This window comes from Eptesicus fuscus, chromosome 7, assembly GCF_027574615.1.
Source record: "Eptesicus fuscus isolate TK198812 chromosome 7, DD_ASM_mEF_20220401, whole genome shotgun sequence".
Lineage (NCBI taxonomy): Eukaryota > Metazoa > Chordata > Mammalia > Chiroptera > Vespertilionidae > Eptesicus > Eptesicus fuscus.
Genome location: NC_072479.1, coordinates 41,787,861 through 41,809,067, shown reverse-complemented (window position 1 = coordinate 41,809,067; position 21,207 = coordinate 41,787,861). Strand labels below are relative to the sequence as shown.

Genomic DNA, 21,207 nt, shown 5'->3' with positions numbered 1-21,207 from the left:
ATAGAAATATGTGTTATTTCCTATATAGAAGAGCATATGGGAAATTCAAAGGAATATTAAATAAATCACTTATAATTATATTGGTATTGCTAAGAGTTTGTATATGCTGAGATGAATTTAATTGGATTTTTAAAAATTCTCTTGTAGAGTAATTTTATTTCCTGTTTGTTATGGAAAAAAGGATTCCTTTGTATCCATGTTGATAATTTATTTTTTGACTTGTTTTTGGAAAGCACTTGATGCCTTATAATGATATTTAAATCTACTGATATTCCCTAATTAAATAAGAATAATATTTCCCCAATTCTCATTTCATTATAGACCTGATTAAAGTCTTAGGAATTTAGTTAGGGAAGGTGCATTCCCTGTTTTGTGGTAAAAGCTTATGGCTTTCAGGTGATTATTGGTGGAAGTATTGATTTTTATACAGGAATTTACTTTGTGTATTATATTTCTTATTATAAAGTTAAGCCCAGTTAAGTTTTTGGAGTTTGAATATAGTTGAAGTTTACTGAAGCACTTAAAACATCTTTTTGTGTGTGTCATAGGCAAAAAAAATTTTTTTAAGTTGATTTTTATTTAATGGATTTCACTTGTGATTACTTTCACTGCTTATCACCTTTATTTCTCCAAAGTTCGAATTACAGTGTTCAAGAGAGCCCATTTTAAAAGAACTTTTGCTTAACCCACAATTGTCATGTCAGTCCACACTTTTTTTTTAGTGGGCTTTCTTGATCTCTACTTGAATATGGACATACTGATGATGTATATAATTGAAAAATTTTCCCCTTTAATCTTTGGGATCCAATTTCTATAAGCAGTTTACTTTAGGGCCACTTAGTGTCAGGGTCGATGGATCTGGCTGGTTTTCAATTTCAGGCACCCTCTCAACATGAATAAACCCCTAAGCTATCATATTTTAGAATAATACATATCTTTAAGATATGTCAATACCCAACATTAAATTTTTTGATGATTAGATCTTTCATACATTTAGCATCTCTTGTTTTGTAGTTCTTTTCCACATATCTAACAAATAGTACTGTGAGTTAAGCAAACCACATATTTATTACTCTGTGTTGCATTTCCATTGATGTAGGCTTACAGAAGAACTCACATTGGGATAGATCTAAACTGGGGAAAAAAAGTTTGTAATGCATTTTTGATGGTGAATCGAGGCCTGTGTGTCTGAAATCTTTCAGTTTTTACTTTAGATCTTTTCTTCTGACTGATTATTGCTGACAAAAAGTCTGCTGTCATTCTTATCTTCAGTCCTGTACATAATACAACTTTTTCTCTCTGGCTACTATTAAGATTTCTTGTCATCATTTTACATATTTTGATTTTGTTGTATCTTGGTATAATTTTCTTCATGACTCTTGTGATTGAGATTTCTTGAGCCTCTTAAATGTATGTATTTATAGTGTTTATCAAGTTGGAAATTTTTAATCTATTGTTTCTTTAAATATTCATTTTGTCCGTGTTCTACTTTGGAGACTCTTAATTATACGTATTAGGTCACCTGAAGTCATCCCACAACTTACTGATATTCTGTTTATTTTTCTTTTAATTACATTTTTCTCTCAGTGTTTTATTTAGGGTAGTTTTTGCTATGAGATGATTTTTTGTGTTTTTGTTTGTTTGTTTGTTTGTGTTTTTTTTTGAGAGAGAGAGAGAGAGAGAGAAAGAGAGAGAGAGAGAGAGAGAGAGAGAGAGAGAGAGAGAGAGAGAAACATCTATCAGTTCCCTTCCATATGCTCCCGACCAGGGATCGAACCTGCAACATAGGTATGTGCCCTGACCGGGAATCGAAACTGAGCCACTTTAAGTTCACTAATATTCATCATGCCCAGTAGTCTACCTTTTACATACAAAATATGGTTATAATAACTGTTTTAATGTCATTGTCTATTAATGCTATTATCTGTGTCATTTCTGGGTCTGTTTCTGTTGATTGTTGCACATACCCCCCCCCCCCCTCCCCATTATGTGTTTTATTTTACTAATTTTCATGCCTGGTAATATCTTCTTGGATGCCAGTCCTTGGAAATTTTACCTGTTCAGTGCTATTATATATTTTTTGTATTTCTGTTAATATTCTTCCCTTTTCTTGGGGACACAGTTAAGTTACTTAGAAACTGTTTGAAGCTTCCTTTTTTCGTTGCTTTTTGTTTTGTTAGACAGAACCACATTAGCCTTTTGTCTAGGGTTCATTTTTCCCAACTACTGGGGCTGTACTCTTCTGAGTATTCTACCTGATGCCCTGTCAGTTACAATATTTTTATACTCTGGCTTTTGGGACTAGCCATGTGAGCCTTGGACATCATTTCTATGCCTCACATGCATATGCTAATCAGTACTTACCTGAAGTCTAGAGTGATCCCAGATATTTAGAACTCTTTCTTTGCAGCTCACTCCTCCTGTCTGTTACTCTAACCATCTCACTCCAGCTACCTTGCCCTGCCTAGTCTCTCAGCTGCATTTCCTCAAATCACAGAGATTTCTGGTCTCCACCAGGACTCCCTCTACTTGGATTACAACCTGGAAATTCATTCAGTCTGTAAGCAAGGGCAGGTGTAGTACTCACATCAATTTTTTCGCTGCTCTCAGCGATTATTGTCTTGCACTGCCTGATGTCCTATGTCTGTAAACCATCATTTAATATATTTTGTCCCTTTTTAAGTTGGTTGGAAGTAAAAGTCCTAAGATTTCATTTTTTAAAAATTATATTTTGGTTGAGAAGGTGCATGAAAATGCATTCCTGATAAAGAGAGTGAACTTTTGTGTCAGTGTTCAGTCAAGGCTTGAATACTTTCTTTTGTGTAAGATCTGATGTGTTGTGCAGTACTCAGAAATATTAGACCTGTCCTCAGCACTTGAAAAGAAACATAAAACAGTACAAGTCAGCAAAAAGATTCCAGTTATGTGGGCACCTCATAGTCTTGAATTCTGTTCCATCTAAAGCAAAAAATTGACATAATTTCTATTGAATTCCCTTCCTCAAGATTTTTTTGGAGTCAAATAGATTCATAAATACACTAGCCATTTATCATTTCAGCTAAGAAATAATTTTACTAATTACTATTCCTTACTCCATAGAATAGTATATTATCTCTTTACTAGAGGCCTGGTGCACGAAATTCATTCATGGGGGGTCACCTCAGCCCAGCCTGCACCCTCTCCAACCCAGGACCCCTTGGGGGATGTCCGACTGCTGGTTTAGGCCTGATCCTGGGCATCAGGCCTAAACCGGCAGTCGGACATCCCTCTCACAATCCTGGACCCCTGGTTCCTAATTGCTCACCTGCCTGCCTGCCTGCCTGGTCGTGACTAACTGCTCCCCCCTCCCTCCCGCCAGCCTGATTGCCCCTCACTGCCTCTCCATGCCGGCTTGATCGCCCCTAACTGCCCCCGCTGCTGGCCAGGTCGCCCCCAATTGCCCCCTCCCTGCCAGCCTGGTCACCCCCAACTGCCCCCCTCTGCTGGCCCAGTCGCCCCTCACTGCCCCCGCTGCCAGCCTAATCGCCTCCAACTGCCCCCCCCCCCCACTGGCCTGGTCACCCCCAACTGCCCCCTCTCCCCGCCGCCAGCCTGGTTGCCCCACACAGCCTGCTTGTTCAGTCGTTTAGTCGTCCCTCATTAACCCACCTGCCGGCCTGGTCACCCCACGCAGCCCGCTTGTTCAGTTGTTTGGTTGTCCCTCACTAACCCCCTCCCAGCCTGGTTGTAGGCAGCCATCCTGTGAGGGTGTGGGGGTCAATTTGCATATTACCTCTTTATTATATACGATTGTTTAACCTGGCTTAATGAATTAAAGACATTATAGTATATATCCTAATAAAAATGGGAAGATATTTTTTCAAGGGCAGAAATGCTCAGAGACTGTATGGGGCATGTAAAATTTTAAACCTATTTTTTTCTACTGGGATAAAGGCAATGTAAGAGAGCTGAAAGAATGTGTTTGTGCGAGTGAAGGACCCTTATTTTGAGACATTATTCTTTACTTATATCGTTTTGGATCAGATAGATAAAGTCTGTGACACTCTATATTTAAGAGTGAGTTCTTTAAAAGATTATTTGATTTCATAAAGAAGCACTCAGTTAATAAATACAGAGTGGCACCAAAGTAGGTCTACAGTTGTTCGTATGGAAAATAATACAATAATTAATAAACTAGTGGCCCAGTGCACAGATTCGTGCACATTGAAAGGAAATTAATTAGAAGAAATATTTTAATATCGCCCTTCGCCTTTTATCTATAATAGAAGTGTCTACCAAATTCACGATCAACAATGACAGATGGAAACGTGTGTGCGATTGGTGCCAGTGAGAGCTTTATATGTATCGCACATGCGCGAGTCAACTTAGCCTTTTATAGTATAGAATAAACTTTCTTAATTAGACCTGCTTTTTTATTTAGCTAAACTTTTTCCAGCTCAGTGAAGCACCCCAATTTCTCTTTCAGGTAATTGTCAGTAACACGGCAGTAAATATCAACACAAAGCAAATTATTATAGATCACACAGGGAGAACAAAGGGTAAAATATTTAACTGCAGTAGTGTTTGACTATATTCTGTGCAGTGAGAAAACCTGAAGTCATTTTCAAGGTCCACCAGTCGGGTCAAGTTTCTTCTTTCCAGTCGGGTCAAGTTTCTAAGCTTTCTAAATCTCCATTTTCTGGCTAATGAAAAGAAAATAGGATTCCATCGAGTCTCCTATCTACTTACTCCAAGACTTCTGTGAGGATCAAATGAGATGAGGCACGTGAAAACACTTCACAGACATTGGGTTAAAGTGTGAAATGTTTGCTCCTGGCTATAAAGCAAGTCGTGTTCCTGGACCAAAGAAACTGCAAGGAGGCTAGTCATTGCTAGGGAGAGGAAGCTGTACGTTGCTATGTGATGTCATTACCCGGCGCCCACAGTGACTGTTTCTGGGCTGGGCTGGGAGCCACATTTTGCGCCATGGGGTCTTGGCAGCATCAGCTGCAATTTGGTGGGCTGTTGCTCTGGTGTGGTGGCAGGGCCTGTGTCCCACTTGGGGGAAGCCAAGTGTTGCTTTGTGGGTGCCAGGTCCGTAGTGCCATTGTGCATCATCTCAGCTCCTGCATTGAGCATCTGCCCCCTGGTGATCATAGCACGTCAAAGCAACCGGTCGGATGGTCAGAGGGACACTTAGCATATTAACCTTTTATATATAGATAGATAATGCAAGAAGAAACTCCTTTGTGTACTCACAACTATAAACCTACCTTTGCCCCACCTTGTATAGTATAGAAAAAATGAAGAAAATTAAAAATCAGTTAAAGCATCACAGTAATAGGTGCTGCAGGAAATGTGCAGAAATTTAAAGACAAACATATATTTGCATGTTCTCAAAGTACTTATTTCAAAATATTTATTGTTCAGAAAGGGAAATTAGTAATTTACAATGGAGAAAATTGGCAGATATGCCAGCTTTAGCAAGATAAAGGTTAATATCATCCTATGTAATAAAAGGCTAGTATGCAAATCAAACGGCAGAATGACCGGTCGCTATTATGTACACTGACCACCAGGGGGCAGACACTCAACGCAGGAGCTGCTCATGGCTGGCAAGTCCAGTGGTGGTGGCAGGAGCCTCTCCTGCCTCGGCAGCAGCACTAACGATGTCCGAGGGCTCCCGGATTGCAAGAGGGTGTAGGCGGAGCTGAGGGACATCCCCTTCCCGAGTGAATGAATTTCGTGCACCTGGCCTCTTATCTGTAATAAGACATAGTATCATCACACTCACATTGGAGTAGAACCATCATATATGATGCACTTGAGAAGGACACATCACTTCTGTGATAATGTGGCTTCATAATCTTAATCTACTCATGAGAAAACCTCAGATATACCCAAATTGCAGGACATTCTACAGTGTAGTTACATTAATGTAACTGATGACATAATTGTAAATGTTGTGAAAAATGAAAGACTGAGATAAAGTCTGATGCTGGAGAAGATTAAAGAAACATAAAACTAAATGTAATGTGTATTCTGAAATAGAGAAAAGACATTAGTGGAATAACTAGTGAAATCTGTATAAAGTTGTTTAGTTAGTATCTAATTTCTTAGTTTGATACTTGTACTATCCTATATAATCAAGAGGTAATATGCAAATTGACCATCACTCCAACACAAGATGGCCGCCCCATGTTGACACAAGATGGCCACCACAAGATGACCAGCAGGGGAAGGCAGTTGGGGGCGACCAGGCCTGCAAGGGGAGGACAGTTAGGGGCAACCAGGCCAGCAGGGGAGGGCAGTTAAGGGCAATCGGGCTGGCAGGGGAGGGCAGTTAGGGGTGACCAGGCTGGCAGGGGAGGGTAGTTAGGGGCAATCAGGCCTGCAGGGGAGGGGAGGGCAGTTAGGGGCGACCAGGCTGGCAGGGGAGGTCAGTTAGGGGTGACCAGGCCGGCAGGGGAGGGCAGTTAGGGGCAATTGGGCCAGCAGAGGAGCAGTTAGGCGTTGATCAGGCTGGCAGGTGAGTGGTTAGGGGCGATCAGGCAGACAGGCAGGTGAGCGGTTGGAAGCCAGCAGTACTGGATTGTGAGAGGGCAGTCGGACATCCCTCGAGGGGTCCCAGATTGGAGAGGGTGCAGGCTGGGCTGAGGAACACTCCCCCCCTCCCCCATGCACGAATTTCGTGCACCAGGCTCTAGTGGTTATATAAGATGTTATCACTAGGGAATGTGGGGTATATGGGAACTCAGATATTTTCACAACTCTTCTGTAAGTCTAAAGTTACTTCCAAATAACAAGTTTTTTAAAATTAGGAACAGGTTTTGTGGACAATTTTTTAACATGTAGTTGAGTTAACCTTTTCATTGAAGAGGACCTCATTTTTATAGTGTATGACATTTGTTTCTCAGGAGCAAATTTAGTTTTTCCACAGAAAACATACAGTTGACCCTTGAATAATGCTGGGGTTAGGGGTGTCGACCCTCCACGCAGTAAAAATTCACATAAAACTTTTGACTCCCCCAAAACTTGACTACTAATAGCCTACTGTTGACTGGAAGCCTTATCTATAATACAAATAGTCGATTAACATACGTTATGTATGTTATATGTATTACATACTATATTTTACAATAAAGTAAACTAAAGAAGAGAAAAACGTTAAGAAAATCATAAGGAAGAGAAAGTACATTTGTAGTATTTATTGGGAAAAAAATCAAGTGTAAGTGGTCCTGCACAATTCAAACCCATGTTGTTCAAGGGTCAACTGTAGTTTTAAGGTGGAGTAGAGGGGTGATTCTTAATCTGATTGGTACTGTCTGTGAAGCAGGTTAAGGAAAGAAAGCTAAGGATTCCACAGTTCAGAATGTAGGTCTTTACTTAATCCCTCACTTTTCAAGCCCATGCCTATTCACTGGGTGTTTCTGGAGAATAACCTTTGGTTTTGGAGTTGTAGGAGGCTGGGTATTTTCCATGATAACTTTAATTTGACTAGAGCCTATAGGCTTTGTCCTTGAGGAAAAAGTAACAAGCTTGTAGAGGTTTTGTTAATGATTGAGGATACACACACACACACACACACACACACACATACACACACATATACACTGAGTGGCCAGATTATTATGATCTCTGAACACATAATAATCTGGCCACTCAGTGTATATCCTCCTATATAATAAAAGGCTAATATGCAAATTGTCCCATTGACCAGGAGTTCGACCAGCAGGCAGGCCGGCCAACCGCCCATGTCCCCTCCCCCTGGCCAGGCTGGCCGGACCCTACCCATGCACGAATTCATGCACCAGGCCTCTAATGTATATATATACATATGCATATACATATACATATACATATATACTGAGTGGCCAGATTATTATGCATTCAGAGATCATAATCTGGCCACTCAGTGTATATATAAAATGATTGAAGTCATACATACACATACACACACAGTGCTTTGAGCAGTACTTACTTAGCAAGCACTGAATACATATTAGTGCTTATTTGTACCAGGCTCGCTGTCTTAGACTGAGTATATAGGTTGTGCACTGTTCAGCTAACTCCAAGTACATATTCCCATGGACTACAGTGCAACTCAGTGGCTCTAAGTAGTATAATTCTTCTAGTGGAATTTTGTAATAGAAAAGAGACATATTGTCCCATCGTATTAAATTACAACTCTGAAATACTCGAAATACTCTCAAAACACCTTTTTTTATTTTTAAATAAAAAGGTAGTCTAACTTGAGAAAAAAAAATTGGAAATAGAAAGAAAATTGTTTGAATCTCCCAATCCTCATCTAGTACTTCCTTTAGGTAGAATGAAGGTTTCTGGTAGTCTATTAGGTACTTTGGAAGTGGTTGTCAACTTCAGTGGGAAAAGGCATAAAACAATTTTTATTCACATATGTTTCAGAACTATAAAATTTCACATTAATTTTTTAACATAAGTCCAATACTTTAAAAAATAATTTATATACTCAAAGTTTTTGCATGTGCTGCATTGGTCAGTTAGTGTGAAATAACAGTCAGGTAATAGCATGCATGGGGTAAGATGAGGACACATTCATGTTATGAGCCTACTCCATGCCAGGCAGTTATTATAGATCCCATGGAGACAGAAGTAAACAAAGAAATAAACAAAAAATTCTATTCTTATGGAGTTGACATTTTATTTTATTCTGTTTTATTTTATTTGTGTGTGTGTGTGTGTGTGTGAGAGAGTGAGAGAGAGAGAGAGAGAGAGAGAGAGAGAAAGAGAGAGAAGAGAGAGAGAAAGAGAATTTTTATAACAGTTTATTTGAGCCAAACCGATGACATGTTAGGAAGCAAGATCTCAAATGCTTCCATGGAACTGACATTTTAAAGCATAGAAAGACATTAAACAAGTAAATAAAATGCATTATAAGTTATATGCTAATATATTATGCATAAAAAAATTAAAGTAGAAAAGGAGATAGAGTGCCTCAGGGTTTAGGGAAAAGGGTGGTGTAGTTTTAAATAGAGTAGACAGGGAAATCCTCATTAATATGCCTCAATATCTGAAGTAAGGAGATATAATTATCTAGAGGAAGAACAATCCTGAAGAATATAAGTACAAAGTCCTGGAGACAGTAGTATGCCTTATTTGTTTGAGAAACAGCAGGGGAGGGGCTCAGTGTAGAACACAGTAAAATAAGGGGGAAATGGTAGGAGATGACAGATAATGAAGGGTAAGTTCACTAAGGCCTTGGAGGCCATAGTAATGATACAAGAATCCACTGTAAATGTTTTTCCTCTACTCTCTTTTTTTTGTTAATCCTCACTCGATATTTTTCTATTCATTTTTAGAGAGAGTGGAAGTGAGGAGGGGAGAGAAAGAGAAACATGGGTGTGAGAGAAACACATTGATTGGTTGCCTTCCACACACACCCCATGACCGTGCCTGAAACCAAGGTACATGCCCTTGACTGGAGTCGAACCCGGGACCCTTCTATCTGCAGGCCATTATTGCTCTATCCACTGTGCCAAACCGGTTAGTGCACACCTCTACTCTCTTTGATTTGTGATGTTCCTTTAATGTGAGCATCAAATGAATAAAGTATATGAGTACAAATGTAGTATCTAGCACATTACATAGTAGATGCTAAATGAATGTTGATTGCATTAATTTAAATGGCAAGATGTTTAGAAGTATTTTAAAGGACCTGTGTTCCCTTGCTGAAGGAATACTTTTCATTTGCAACTGCTTCATACAGCATAATTCAGCATTCTGATACTCCTCTGTATTTTGTTTACTATTTTAATATATTTTGTACCTTCATTGTGTTACTGAATAGATGCTATCTTTAAATAACTTAAATCTATTTTTATTAGTCTTAGTATTCATAATAGTCAGAATCTGTTTTATTGGCATCATTAATTTACTATTATTAAACAAGTTATTTACATTTTCATAAAAGTAAATAAATCTTATTTAAGTCCTATATTTAGATTGGTTTCTTTAAAAGTCTAAATTTTTCTCTATCATTTTGTTTGATTAAAATTTTAATTGTTGGTTGTTGTTGTTTTTAAATCAGGAACACATTTAAGAAAAATTATTTTTTCCCAAGGAATTTGCTTTTACCAAAAGTTATCCCTGGTTTTTAAAAAGATTACTGGTCTAATTTTAGGAATTTAAGTACATCCACGAAGTCAGCTGCCATTCTGCTGGTTGGTGGTATTAACGAGAGTGTCTGATTTAATGTTGAGTACTTAGGAGAGCGAGGAAGTATACAAGGAGTGGATAAGCATAGTATTTTAAAGTTTTTGACCTTGATGTTTTCAAAATGTCCAAGTAAGCCCTATCCTTTCATTTTCTGGAGAAGTATGAAAGTGTATAGAAAGCTCTGCACCCTCCCCTACCTTCAGCCCCATTTTGATTCGTACTTTGAATCCAACTGAGATGTGAACCAGGGGAGTCATAGGGTTGACACTGGACATTCAGATCTTTATAGCATAATTCGCTTTTATTCAAAGAGCAGAAGAATCCCACCATTTATCATGTTCTGGTTGGACTCCTTCTTTATGGTTTGCTAGAGTTTGAACTTCAGAGCTGTAGTATCTCAGGGGAGCTTCTAGTGTGGGGCGGGTGCCATGGCCCACCCTCCTCCAACTTTTCCTTCTTCACTTCAGCCTCCTGCTCCGAGCTTTCCAATCCCCAGAGTAGCAAATGTTGAAAAAAGTTGCCTAGGTATGTGGTGGGAAAAGCTGGGGGTAAATGTTACTCTCATCAGTACTAGTATGTTGAGGGTGCATGCTGGGCCATTTTCCCAGTGAGTTTTTTTGTTGTTGTTGGTTTATATATATGATGTTCTTATAAATTATTTTCCTCAGAAATTATTAAGTAAAAAAAAAATCTAGTGTTCTGAGAAATAATTTTACTTCTTGTTGGTTAGATGTGAAATAGGGAAAACCTTAAACTGAATAAACCATTGATATAAAGCAAAGGAGGGTGTTAGATTTTTTTAATTTATTTCATATTTTTTGCTCTGTATAGCAGGGCCAGAAAACTCATTTTCAGAAAAGAAGATAAGAAAAAAGGTGGGGGAGACATAAATCTGTAGACTTATAGTTTTGCTACATGATAACTGGGTCTCAAAAGTTTTAGTTTCCTTCCACTAGCTGGTAGACGTGCTGTTTTTCTCTTTTCCAATATTTTAGACAGGTAACTATATTTTTAATGTCTTCAGGAAGAGAAACTTCACGCATCTTTTTTTCACTGGAACTTTCTGTGTATCTCTAGGTTTGAGGTTAACAGAAATAAGTATAGAAGCAGAGAAGGCACAATATCTGGAACAAAGTTTAGCAAATATTTATTGAAGAAGTTACTGATTCGTGTGTGTGTGTGTGTGTGTGTGTGTGTGAAATGACAACACTACAGCATTTTCTGCTTATAATGAAAATCATGAGCTAACATCATAGTTATTTTTTCTTTTCCTTTTTATTTACTTTTTAATAATTTATTGGTTAATAAAATTATATATGTTTCAGGTATACGGTCTATAGTACATCATCTGTGGTATTACTTTTCTTAATGCGTGCTTTTTAGAAATAATTTTTAGCAATGTATCCCTGGGTCTGCACTATTTTGCTTAATAATACTATTCTTTTAGACTCTTGCTTTTCAGAAAGCCTTCAAAAATTGATTCTTTAGTTCCTCTAAATCTATCCTGTATAATTCCTATTCACGGGATTTCTAAATTCTTTTACACATAAGATATTCAAACTTATACCTAGGAAAAATAGACTTAATATGGCCTATGATTGCTAACATTTCTGCAGAGAAAGTATGTCGTACTTAAAGAGTTTGGGACACCAAGAATATCAGGTCTTAAAGCAGGTCCTCACAATATAGAATCCTTAGCAGTTTATCTACCCCTTTCCTCTCTTAAGTTTTAGGGTTGTTTAGAGGGTTTTTGTTTTGTTTTAGTTTACTGGGAGCCTTATAGAAATATATATCCCCCAGCAAAGCAGGCCATACATCCAGTTTCTTCTGGATTCTCTCCCTCTTTATTAGACCGGATTCACACCCTTAAGGATTGGTGGAAGATATTCATCTTCATTAAAAAATTTTCTTTATGCTTGGAGGATTTGTTTTATATCCTAACCTTATGGGTTTGTTACTGTCATATGTCCTTCCACCTGTATTTTATAAACTTATGTCCTAATATTTAAAGACAAAGTACTGCTTATTTAATTTTAGTTCTCAACTCGAACTTACTGCTCATAGGCATACCAATTATAGCGGGTTCTTTAGTTAATATATGGTTGTGTGCTTTTTTTTCTATGGATTAGTATTTTCTGAGTTATTAGAGTTTTGGTTTTAGACTAATGCCCTTACCTTTTAAAGCTTATATATTAGTGATTCAAGTTTTAATCTGTATAAGGCATATTGATACAAGCAATTCTTAAATTTTGGAAAACCACAGAATCTGTTTCTTCAAGTCGAAATGTACACAATATACTTTCCTACGTCAAAGTCAAACTAATAGATGCATTTATAGACTTTTTGTTAACACTCTGTAGAGAATTTTTAGATTTTGGGGATACATTTAAAGGGATGGTTTTGGGGGATATCATATGAGTCAAGCAGCTTCAGACTCCAGATTTCAGTAAATGGTCTTTGGATTAGGAAGAATGATGTATTCTCTTTCTTTATGTGCTCTCTCCATCTTTTTGTTAGATATGGTGTATCCTGTCCTTTTGGATGAGACCTCTTACAAAATATTTATGTGACTCCTGGAACGGACTCTATCAGGATATTTGCCTACTCTCCAAAATAATGATTGTGAATATGTTCATATAGGCCCCTACTTTTTGCTGAATCGCATTTCCTGTGCATCTACTTGTTAACTTCATTTTTAGTATTTATTAAGGCTTTTCTTGCTCATTTATTGGGCATTCTGCATTTGCCAAGAGTATGAAATGACTTAACTTTTATTTCCATGCTATCAATACAAGTTGATGAATTTATACTGTATATTCTACCTTTAAATATTCATATACTATTCATTATACATTTATCATATTGTAAATATCAAGCCATAGTATTCTAAAACTAGTAGGACTTCAAGAGTAGTATGGTTCTTACATAAGGAGTGGAAGATCATTTGTTCTTTTTCTAAAGATTTCCGGATATTAAGTTCTTTGTTCTTTGAGAAACTAGGTTTCTTTTTCCTGTCCACTCTATGTGCCCTTTTTTTAAAAAATTTATTTAAGCCCATTTCTTTTTTATTTTACTTTAGTGTTTTTCTATAATGAAATAAAATTAGGATTATTTATAATAGTTGTGAAACATGATTGGTAGCTCAGAATCCTAATACCAAAAAATACTACCAAAATAATTCCTTGGGCTATAAATATTTCTAGGTGATATTATTTAATATTTGAATAGGAATATATTAGTTCCATAGAATTTGGGCAACCTCTCAGTGAAAGACCTATCAGCCTTTCCCTCTAAAGGGCAATAATAAAAATACCTGATTATCTTCAGATATTATGGCTTCTCATGATTTGTTTCAAATGTTGATAGAATACATCTTGATAAAGGCAGATAAATGTTAATGGCAGTTGGCTGTGATTTTTATTAAATTGGTTTCTGCCTACTTTGTAGACAACAGAGAATGTGTGTGTATATGATAGTAAATGTGGTATTGGGAGGGAAAAGGAAGCAGTAAGTCAGATTGTCTATTCAGCAATCAGAGTAGAATCTCCATTAGAAAAGAGTAAAAAAAAAGGAACGGTGCAGCCTTCCTCCCTACCCCCCACCCCCCCACACACAAACACTGTATGTTGGTACTTTATCCTTGATAATACAAGGTGAGTACAAACTCTGTTACTAGAAGTGAAAAAATTGTGGAAAAGTCTTCCTATATTAGTATTGTGGAATAGTTAATTTTATTATGGTTCACATGTGTTAGCATATTAACAGTAAAACTCCTGGCTACATTAGAGAACCCATAAGGGAAAATTGCCATTAGGAATTTGTTATTCTTTTAACTAGTTTTTAGGCGTATCCTACATATTTAATGCTACAGTATCTATTTCGGTAGTTTATAATGACATTTAGAGTTTTAAAGTTTTGTTATAATCATCCTAATTCCTTGAAGGATTAAAATATGTTCTCTATATTTAGAAAGAACTCAAAAATATAGTTCATGTGGAATATGGAAACAGTAATTACCTTTTTTTTAATATATCCTCGCCCAACGACATTTTTCCTATTGATTTTTTATTTATTTTTATTTATTTTTATTTTTATTTTTTAAAGATTTATTTTTATTTTTTTTATATTTTATTGATTTTTTACAGAGAGGAAGGGAGAAGGATAGAGAGCTAGAAACATCGATGAGAGAGAGACATCGACCAGCTGCCTCCTGCACACCCCCCACCGGGGGATGTGCCCGCAACCAATGTACATGCCCTTGACCGGAATCGAACCTGGGACCCTCCAGTCCGCAGACCGACGCTCTATCCACTGAGCCAAACCGGTTTCGGCTATTTTTATTTTTTTAGAGAGAAAGAGAAGAGGGGAAGGAGCAGGGGGATAAAGAGAAACATCTGTGTGAGAGAGACACATTGATTGGTTGCCTCCCACACCCGCCCCTACTGGTTCTGGAAATTGAGCCTGCAACCGAGAGACAGTCTAACCACTGATCCAAACCAGCCAGGCCAGTAATTACTTTTTAATTGGTGTAATAGTGTTCTTTTCAGCACAATTTTTAAAAGTTAATGTATCTTTTTCTAAAATAGATACAATCAGTCTGGTAGAGACTGGCTCCTGCACACCCCCTACTAGGGATGTGCCCGCAACCAAGGTACATGCCCTTGACTGGAATCAAACCTGGGACCCTTCAGTCCGCAGGCTGACACTCTATCCACTGAGCCAAACCAGTTAGGGCTCTCTCTCTCTCTCTTTTTATCTTCCTCTTTGAAATAAATAAAAATACATTTTTTAAAAAAGGTAAAAAACTATATATATTAAGTTCGTGGTTTTGCAAGTTCTTTTTCTGAGATTATTTTGATTTACTGCGTTTGGCTTTGAAATACTGTATTTAAATGTTGAGAATGTCATATCTTAAGAATTTCTGGCTAGTCCAAGTTAAATAATGAAGTGTATATACACACACACACACATACTTTCTGGTTAGTTCCTGTGTAGTCAAAGGAAAGATAAAATGTCAATTAAATGTTTTAGATCTGTGTTCCAGATATTCTTAAGAAACATTGCTTTCAGGATATACATATTCCTTGTCTTTCTTGGTAAAAATCTTAATTTTTATTTCTCATTTGTTATAACATCTAGTATTAGAGTTGTGAGAAAAGATGGCTAGTTAACAAAATAGATATAAGCCCTTGATATATTTGCTTGAAAAAAGCTGACAGATTATACATACCAAAGAGTATAACAAATTTTATATGTAGTAATGTAAAATGAAGTATATTTTTTAAATTAATTTTCAAATTTCCATTACCAAGTTAATTTTAATATAAATGGCATAACCAGTAATTTTAGTATATTTCAAGATAGTATTGACATATCTTTAAAATTGATATCTAAAATACTTTGATTTCTACTTACTCTTTTCCAGGAGGTAATGTTACCCTTTCATATTATTATCCATCTGTTTATTAGTATTAGCTCTCCCTCAAAATATATCCTTTAATCACTTCTACCACTGCCACTACCGTCTGAGCCACCATTTCTTATCAACCTGTTTTCCTGCTTCTATTCTTGTCCACTCTTTTGTTTAATTCTTACTGAGTAGCTTCCAGGCATTTAAGAACATTTATATGCCAAATTATGTCAACCTTAAACTGCCCCCAAACCATCTCCCTCTCTTTTTAACCCTCACCTGAGGATGCTTTTATTGATGAGAGAGAGAGAGAGAGATCAATTGGTTGCCTCCCATATGTCCTGACCAGGAATCAAAACCAAAACTTTTTGGTGCACGAAACGATGCTTCAACCAGCTGAGCCACATGTTGAGGCCCAAAAACCCTCTCTTGCCTTCCCACCTCACATGGAATAAAATCTAGTGTCCCTTGGGCCTGTCAGGCACAACATGATCTGGCCCTCATCAGTATATCTGACTTTATTTCCTACCATTTTCCACTAAGTTCATGCTGCTTCAGTCACAACACTGAGGATCTTGCTGTTTCTTCTTTATTGAATGCTCTTCCTATGGGTCTGCCTAGTTGGTTCCCTTACTTCTCTGCTTGATTATCTTCCCAGTTCCACCCTTCCTGGTTATTCTAAAAACTTTCCTACTCCATTTCATTATTCTATATGGAATAAAGGACAGGCCATTTAAAAATAAACTGGCTTTTATGAAAACCTTACTATGTTGTCTTTTTCCCCTGTTCTTTTTTGATTTTGCCATGGATTAGAAAATTCTTTGTTTCATTCCGTACACATCTTTGAACTTGGGCTTGAATTTGGAGAGGCAGAGTATTATTACACTTTACCTCTCGTTTTTTGGCATAAGTCTTGTAAGAATAATTAGCATTTTCACTGATGTGTGATTTAGCACACAAAAAATATGAATTTCAACGTATTTGTGTTTCTTTCTGGCACACAGGAACACACACACACACACACACACTGAATATGGGAAAATCTGGTATTTATGGAAAAGGAACATTTTCCTTTGTATGGGGCACTTCATATGTTTAGTTTTGCTTTCAAAACAGTAAAACCTTTGCACAGTATTAGCATGAACTTTTTTATTCTGTACAATTAACTTCAGTTTTGGAATTCTAGAAATCTGTAATTGGTTTTGAAGATAAATGTTATACAAAAATTGTCAAAAGAAGAGTTTAATTTGTATCTATTTGAGTTAATTTATGGGTGTTAAATATGAAGAGAGCTATGCTGGTACTCTCACAGAATTTTATTGAATTCTGTAAGTTCCGTGACTTATCTCATGTGTTCTTTCTTAGAAATAGAACTCAATACTAAAGGTTCTTTAAAGAGAATTAAATGTATCCTTAACTTTTATAAAACAAGCATTTAAAATCTCATATGTAAAGTACCTTAATTTGTAGATTATAAAGTGCTTTCCTTCTTGTTAGTGACTACTTAGCGGGATTGAGATAGGCATATGGGATCCTAATCCCTGAAATTACATTCAGAATTATGGAAGAGCTTTCATGAGATTCACCAAGGGAGTCCACTGCCCAAAGAAGATTAAGTATGTTCTAACAAATTAATAGACCCTTTAAAAATACCTTTCTGTATTTCATACCTAAAGAGATTAATAGCCCAAAAACAGATAGCAAAGCAGTGGTTAAGCTGTTTTTCACTACTGTTGATACTTAATTAAATAGCTTTTTCTCAGACTTCAACAGGAAGAATAGTTAAATATTTGAGTTTTCTACAATTTTAACAGGGAACTTAAGATATAAAGCAATTATTAAATAGCATGGATGCTTTCGACAAACTTGCACATCAACTTTTAAAGTCTGCATCATATTAGTTCACCATATCTACTGATAAATAATAGTAACTACAGTGTTTCATTTTGAAATTAGAACTAAAAGAAATTGTTCATTTCTTGTTTATAAGTTGAAGAAAATACCTTTATTCATAATTGTACAAGAAAAGTATTAAATTTGATGCTTTCCTCCAAAATTTTATGGAAAGATGTGGTTACCATGTATTCAGGTCTTTATATATCTCTCCTATTGTGACATTGCAGTTTACACATTGATCTTAAATAACCTCAATTGATAGCTTTTGAAAATACGTAAAAATTAGCACAGATTTAGTAATTTTTTATTTTGGTTTGGGTTCAAAATTGCTAGTGTTGGATGTGGTAAAGACTTAAAAAGCAAAAGAGTAAGCAGGTTATGTAATGGAGGATATAAATTTATACCAGGATGATGAATGAAAAAATTATCCTATAATATATGAGTGGATACTGTGGCTTCAGATAAAACTCCCTGTGTACCATTGAATACTAACTCAGAAGTACTGTCTATACCAGTGATGGGCAACCTTTTGAGCTTGGTGTGTCAAACTTCGCCAAAAAAACTGAGCATAACTCGGGTAGTGTGTCACTTTGAGGAAGAAACATTATTTCGCAAATGTTTCATCCTCAGGAGCAGTAAATGTTTCATCCTCGGCATGCGGCCGCTGAGGCCGCGTGTCATCAGAAATGGCTACGCGTGTCAGTGCTGACACGTGTGTCATAGGTTCGCCATCCCTGGTCTATGCTAATAAAAGGGTAATATTCTAATTAGACTGGATAGACCCGACATCTTCCAGTCGTCCGGTCCTCCTTCCAGACAGTGCCCCGGTGGCGGAGGCAGAGGCTGTTAGGTGCAATCAGGCCAGCAGAGGAAGGCTGTTAGGGACGATCAGGCTGGCAGGGGAGGGCGGTTAGGGGCGATCAGGCCTGCAGGTAGAGGGGTTAGGGGTGATCAGGCAAGCAGGCAGGTGAGCGGTTAGGAGCCAGGAGTCCCAGATTGTGAGAGGGATGTCATCCCCTGAGGGATCCCGGATTGGAGAGGGTGCAGGCTGGGCTGAGGAACACCCCTGCTTCTACCCCGCCCCCTCCATGCATGAATTTCGTGCACCGGGCCTTTAGTGTCTTAATACATTTATATTGTAAGTGAATATCATGTGCTCTGGAAAACAGATAATTTAATCAGTAATTATAGTATTTACAAAGACACTACTACTGAAGAGGCATGTGAAGATTTTGAATACTTAAACCCAAACTTAATTTCAAAAAAATGTATGAGAAAATTATACTTGGGGTTGCTTTTTTTTGTTTTCCAAGAATAAGTGACATTTATTTCTTTTAAGTGGAATTATTGTATAAGACAGGCTTTACATTTCTCCTCTTATTTTTAGGGCCTGGAAGTAAACATTTAGTACTTATATTGTTATAGTTAGATTTATATATGTCTAACACAGTGGTTCCCAACCTTTTTTTGGCCATGCCCCACCTAAGCATCTCTAAAATCCTGATGCCCCGCCCCCCCCCCCCCCCCCGTGACATATAGTTCTTCTTATTCCAGAAGTGAGCTCCTATTCATGTGGAGGAAGCCTAAAAGGCCATTAACTTGGTCTAAAGCTTCCAAAGAACATAGCATCTATGAAAGAGAAAAATAGCAGAACAAATGGACAGTTGAAGTACTGAGGAAGGAATCACTAAGAAATTGTTTAAAATAATAATAATATAAAGTGATATGAAAAAATAGCAAATAAAGTTTCAAAACATAGAGAACTGACATGCATAAATATGTCAATATATACTTATATACTGTATATGAGACCCCTAGAACCATAAGAAATGCAAAAAATTCACTGTTAATAACTCCTTCTCGAATTGTCCCCTTAAAAATCAAATTGCCCCCCTGTGGGGCATGTGCCCCACGTTGGGAACCACTAGTCTAAAGTGTTCCAGAAGCCCTTAGTTAATCTGTTTCTTCATCTTAGTAATGCTCCCTTCATTTTATGGTTCCACGTAAGAGTAAGGTAAAGTTTGACATTTTCCAAAATATTATTCTTGATAAAGCAATATTTTTGTTTAGGTGACAAACAGCATGTTTGGTGCTTCAAGAAAGAAGTTTGTAGAGGGGGTCGACAGTGACTACCATGACGAAAATATGTACTACAGCCAGTCTTCTATGTTTCCACATCGGTCAGAAAAAGATGTAAGTTAATCAGTTACATTGTGTTTACTTAGTCTGTCTCTTTCTGGTTCCTGAAAAGCGGTATATGAACTGCAGTGTACCATCATTGGTTGAATGACTATCTTTTAGGCACATTTCTAGGCCCAGGGATAAGTTACATTCTAATGGGAGACAAAATGTTCTTTGATTCTCAAGTTGGGATATGGTAATGCTGTGGTAGAAAGTATTCAAAGACATGGGGTAAGCATGGTATTGCTTTAAGATCGGTTTGTTTGTTTTTAATTTATGAAGTGACTTGTGTTGAAACACACATATAGAATAGAAAGATTTGCATAGATTTCAACCTATAATGACAGGCCTCAATGAAACCTTACCCTTGTTTTGTAATCTAGCTATAATCCTAGGCCTCAGAAACAGCTTTATTCCATTGTTCAATTGTGGGGATGCAATAATAGAAAATTTTTGAAGAACTATATTCTAATTATGGAAGATCATATAGAAGTGTGAATTAAATGCTTTGGAAGGCTAATAGTTCAATATTCCCATTTGGAATGAAAGGATTTAGGACATAGCCAAGTCATAATTAGCCAATTGATAAAATATTTTAAATGAATTCAGTTGTTATTTTCAAATTCTGATAAACTACTTTAACTTATACACCGTATAGTAAATCTTCACTTAACATCATCAGTAGGTTCTTGGAAACTGCAACTTTAAGCAAAATGATATGTGACAAAACCAATTTTACAATAGACTAATTAATATAAACAAGAGTTAAGCTCCTCTGTCATATTTGGTCACAAAAACATCATACTTCTAAAATCCCCCAAACACATCTAATATTAAACATTGAAATAAACATGAGCTATATATACATTTAAGAAAGATTAATAAAAACAATTAAGAGAATTATTTTCCAACCTGTTTTATAGCTCGATGCAAGGCAGGACCCAACCCTGGACAGGACACCACTGCATTGTAGGGTTCCCTCATAAACACACTCATCCACACTCACTCAGACTGGGACACTTGAAACACGCCACTGAACCTAACAATATCTTTGTGGACTACCTATTTTTGTGCTATTTTCTATTTCTCTATTGAGATGATGTCTTGTTTATTTGTTGTTGTTTTCTATATATAAGATTAAGAAAATTGTCATTTGTTACAATATTTTCTCAGTATTTTGCTTTCTTTATAGTTTTTTAAATATAAAATATTTTTCTTTTTTACTGAATTTGATTCATCAGTCTTTTTTTATTGTTTATGTTTTTGAGATCATACTTAGACTTCTAGTGCTTTTGTGCTTCATTCTTCACATATAACTTATGTTCATTAGAAATGTATTTTGGTTTAAGGTGTGCATTTTATGGTGCCAGATTCCCCCTTACTCTGAATATCCAGTTGTCCCTACACCGTTATTCTGAGTTATAAAATTGTACACTAAGTATAAAGAAAACCACCATACACATAATTTGAAAAGAACCCTAATAATGCAACTGATAGTTTGTTGCCAAAATGACACAATTTTCAAATATAAATAAAGGGGAATAACA

The 21,207-nt window shown here is 36.7% G+C and overlaps 1 protein-coding gene across 9 annotated transcripts in view; it reads left to right on the top strand.

Moving 5' to 3' along the window:
- Positions 1-21,207, top strand: part of CNOT2 (CCR4-NOT transcription complex subunit 2) — a 120,833-nt gene that overhangs the window by 53,425 nt on the left and 46,201 nt on the right. For all 9 annotated transcript variants that reach the window (XM_054718847.1, XM_054718851.1, XM_054718846.1 and 6 more), the window contains one exon: positions 19,550-19,672. In XM_054718847.1, coding sequence (XP_054574822.1) covers positions 19,550-19,672 — 123 coding nt within the window. The remainder of the gene's footprint in view (positions 1-19,549; positions 19,673-21,207) is intronic.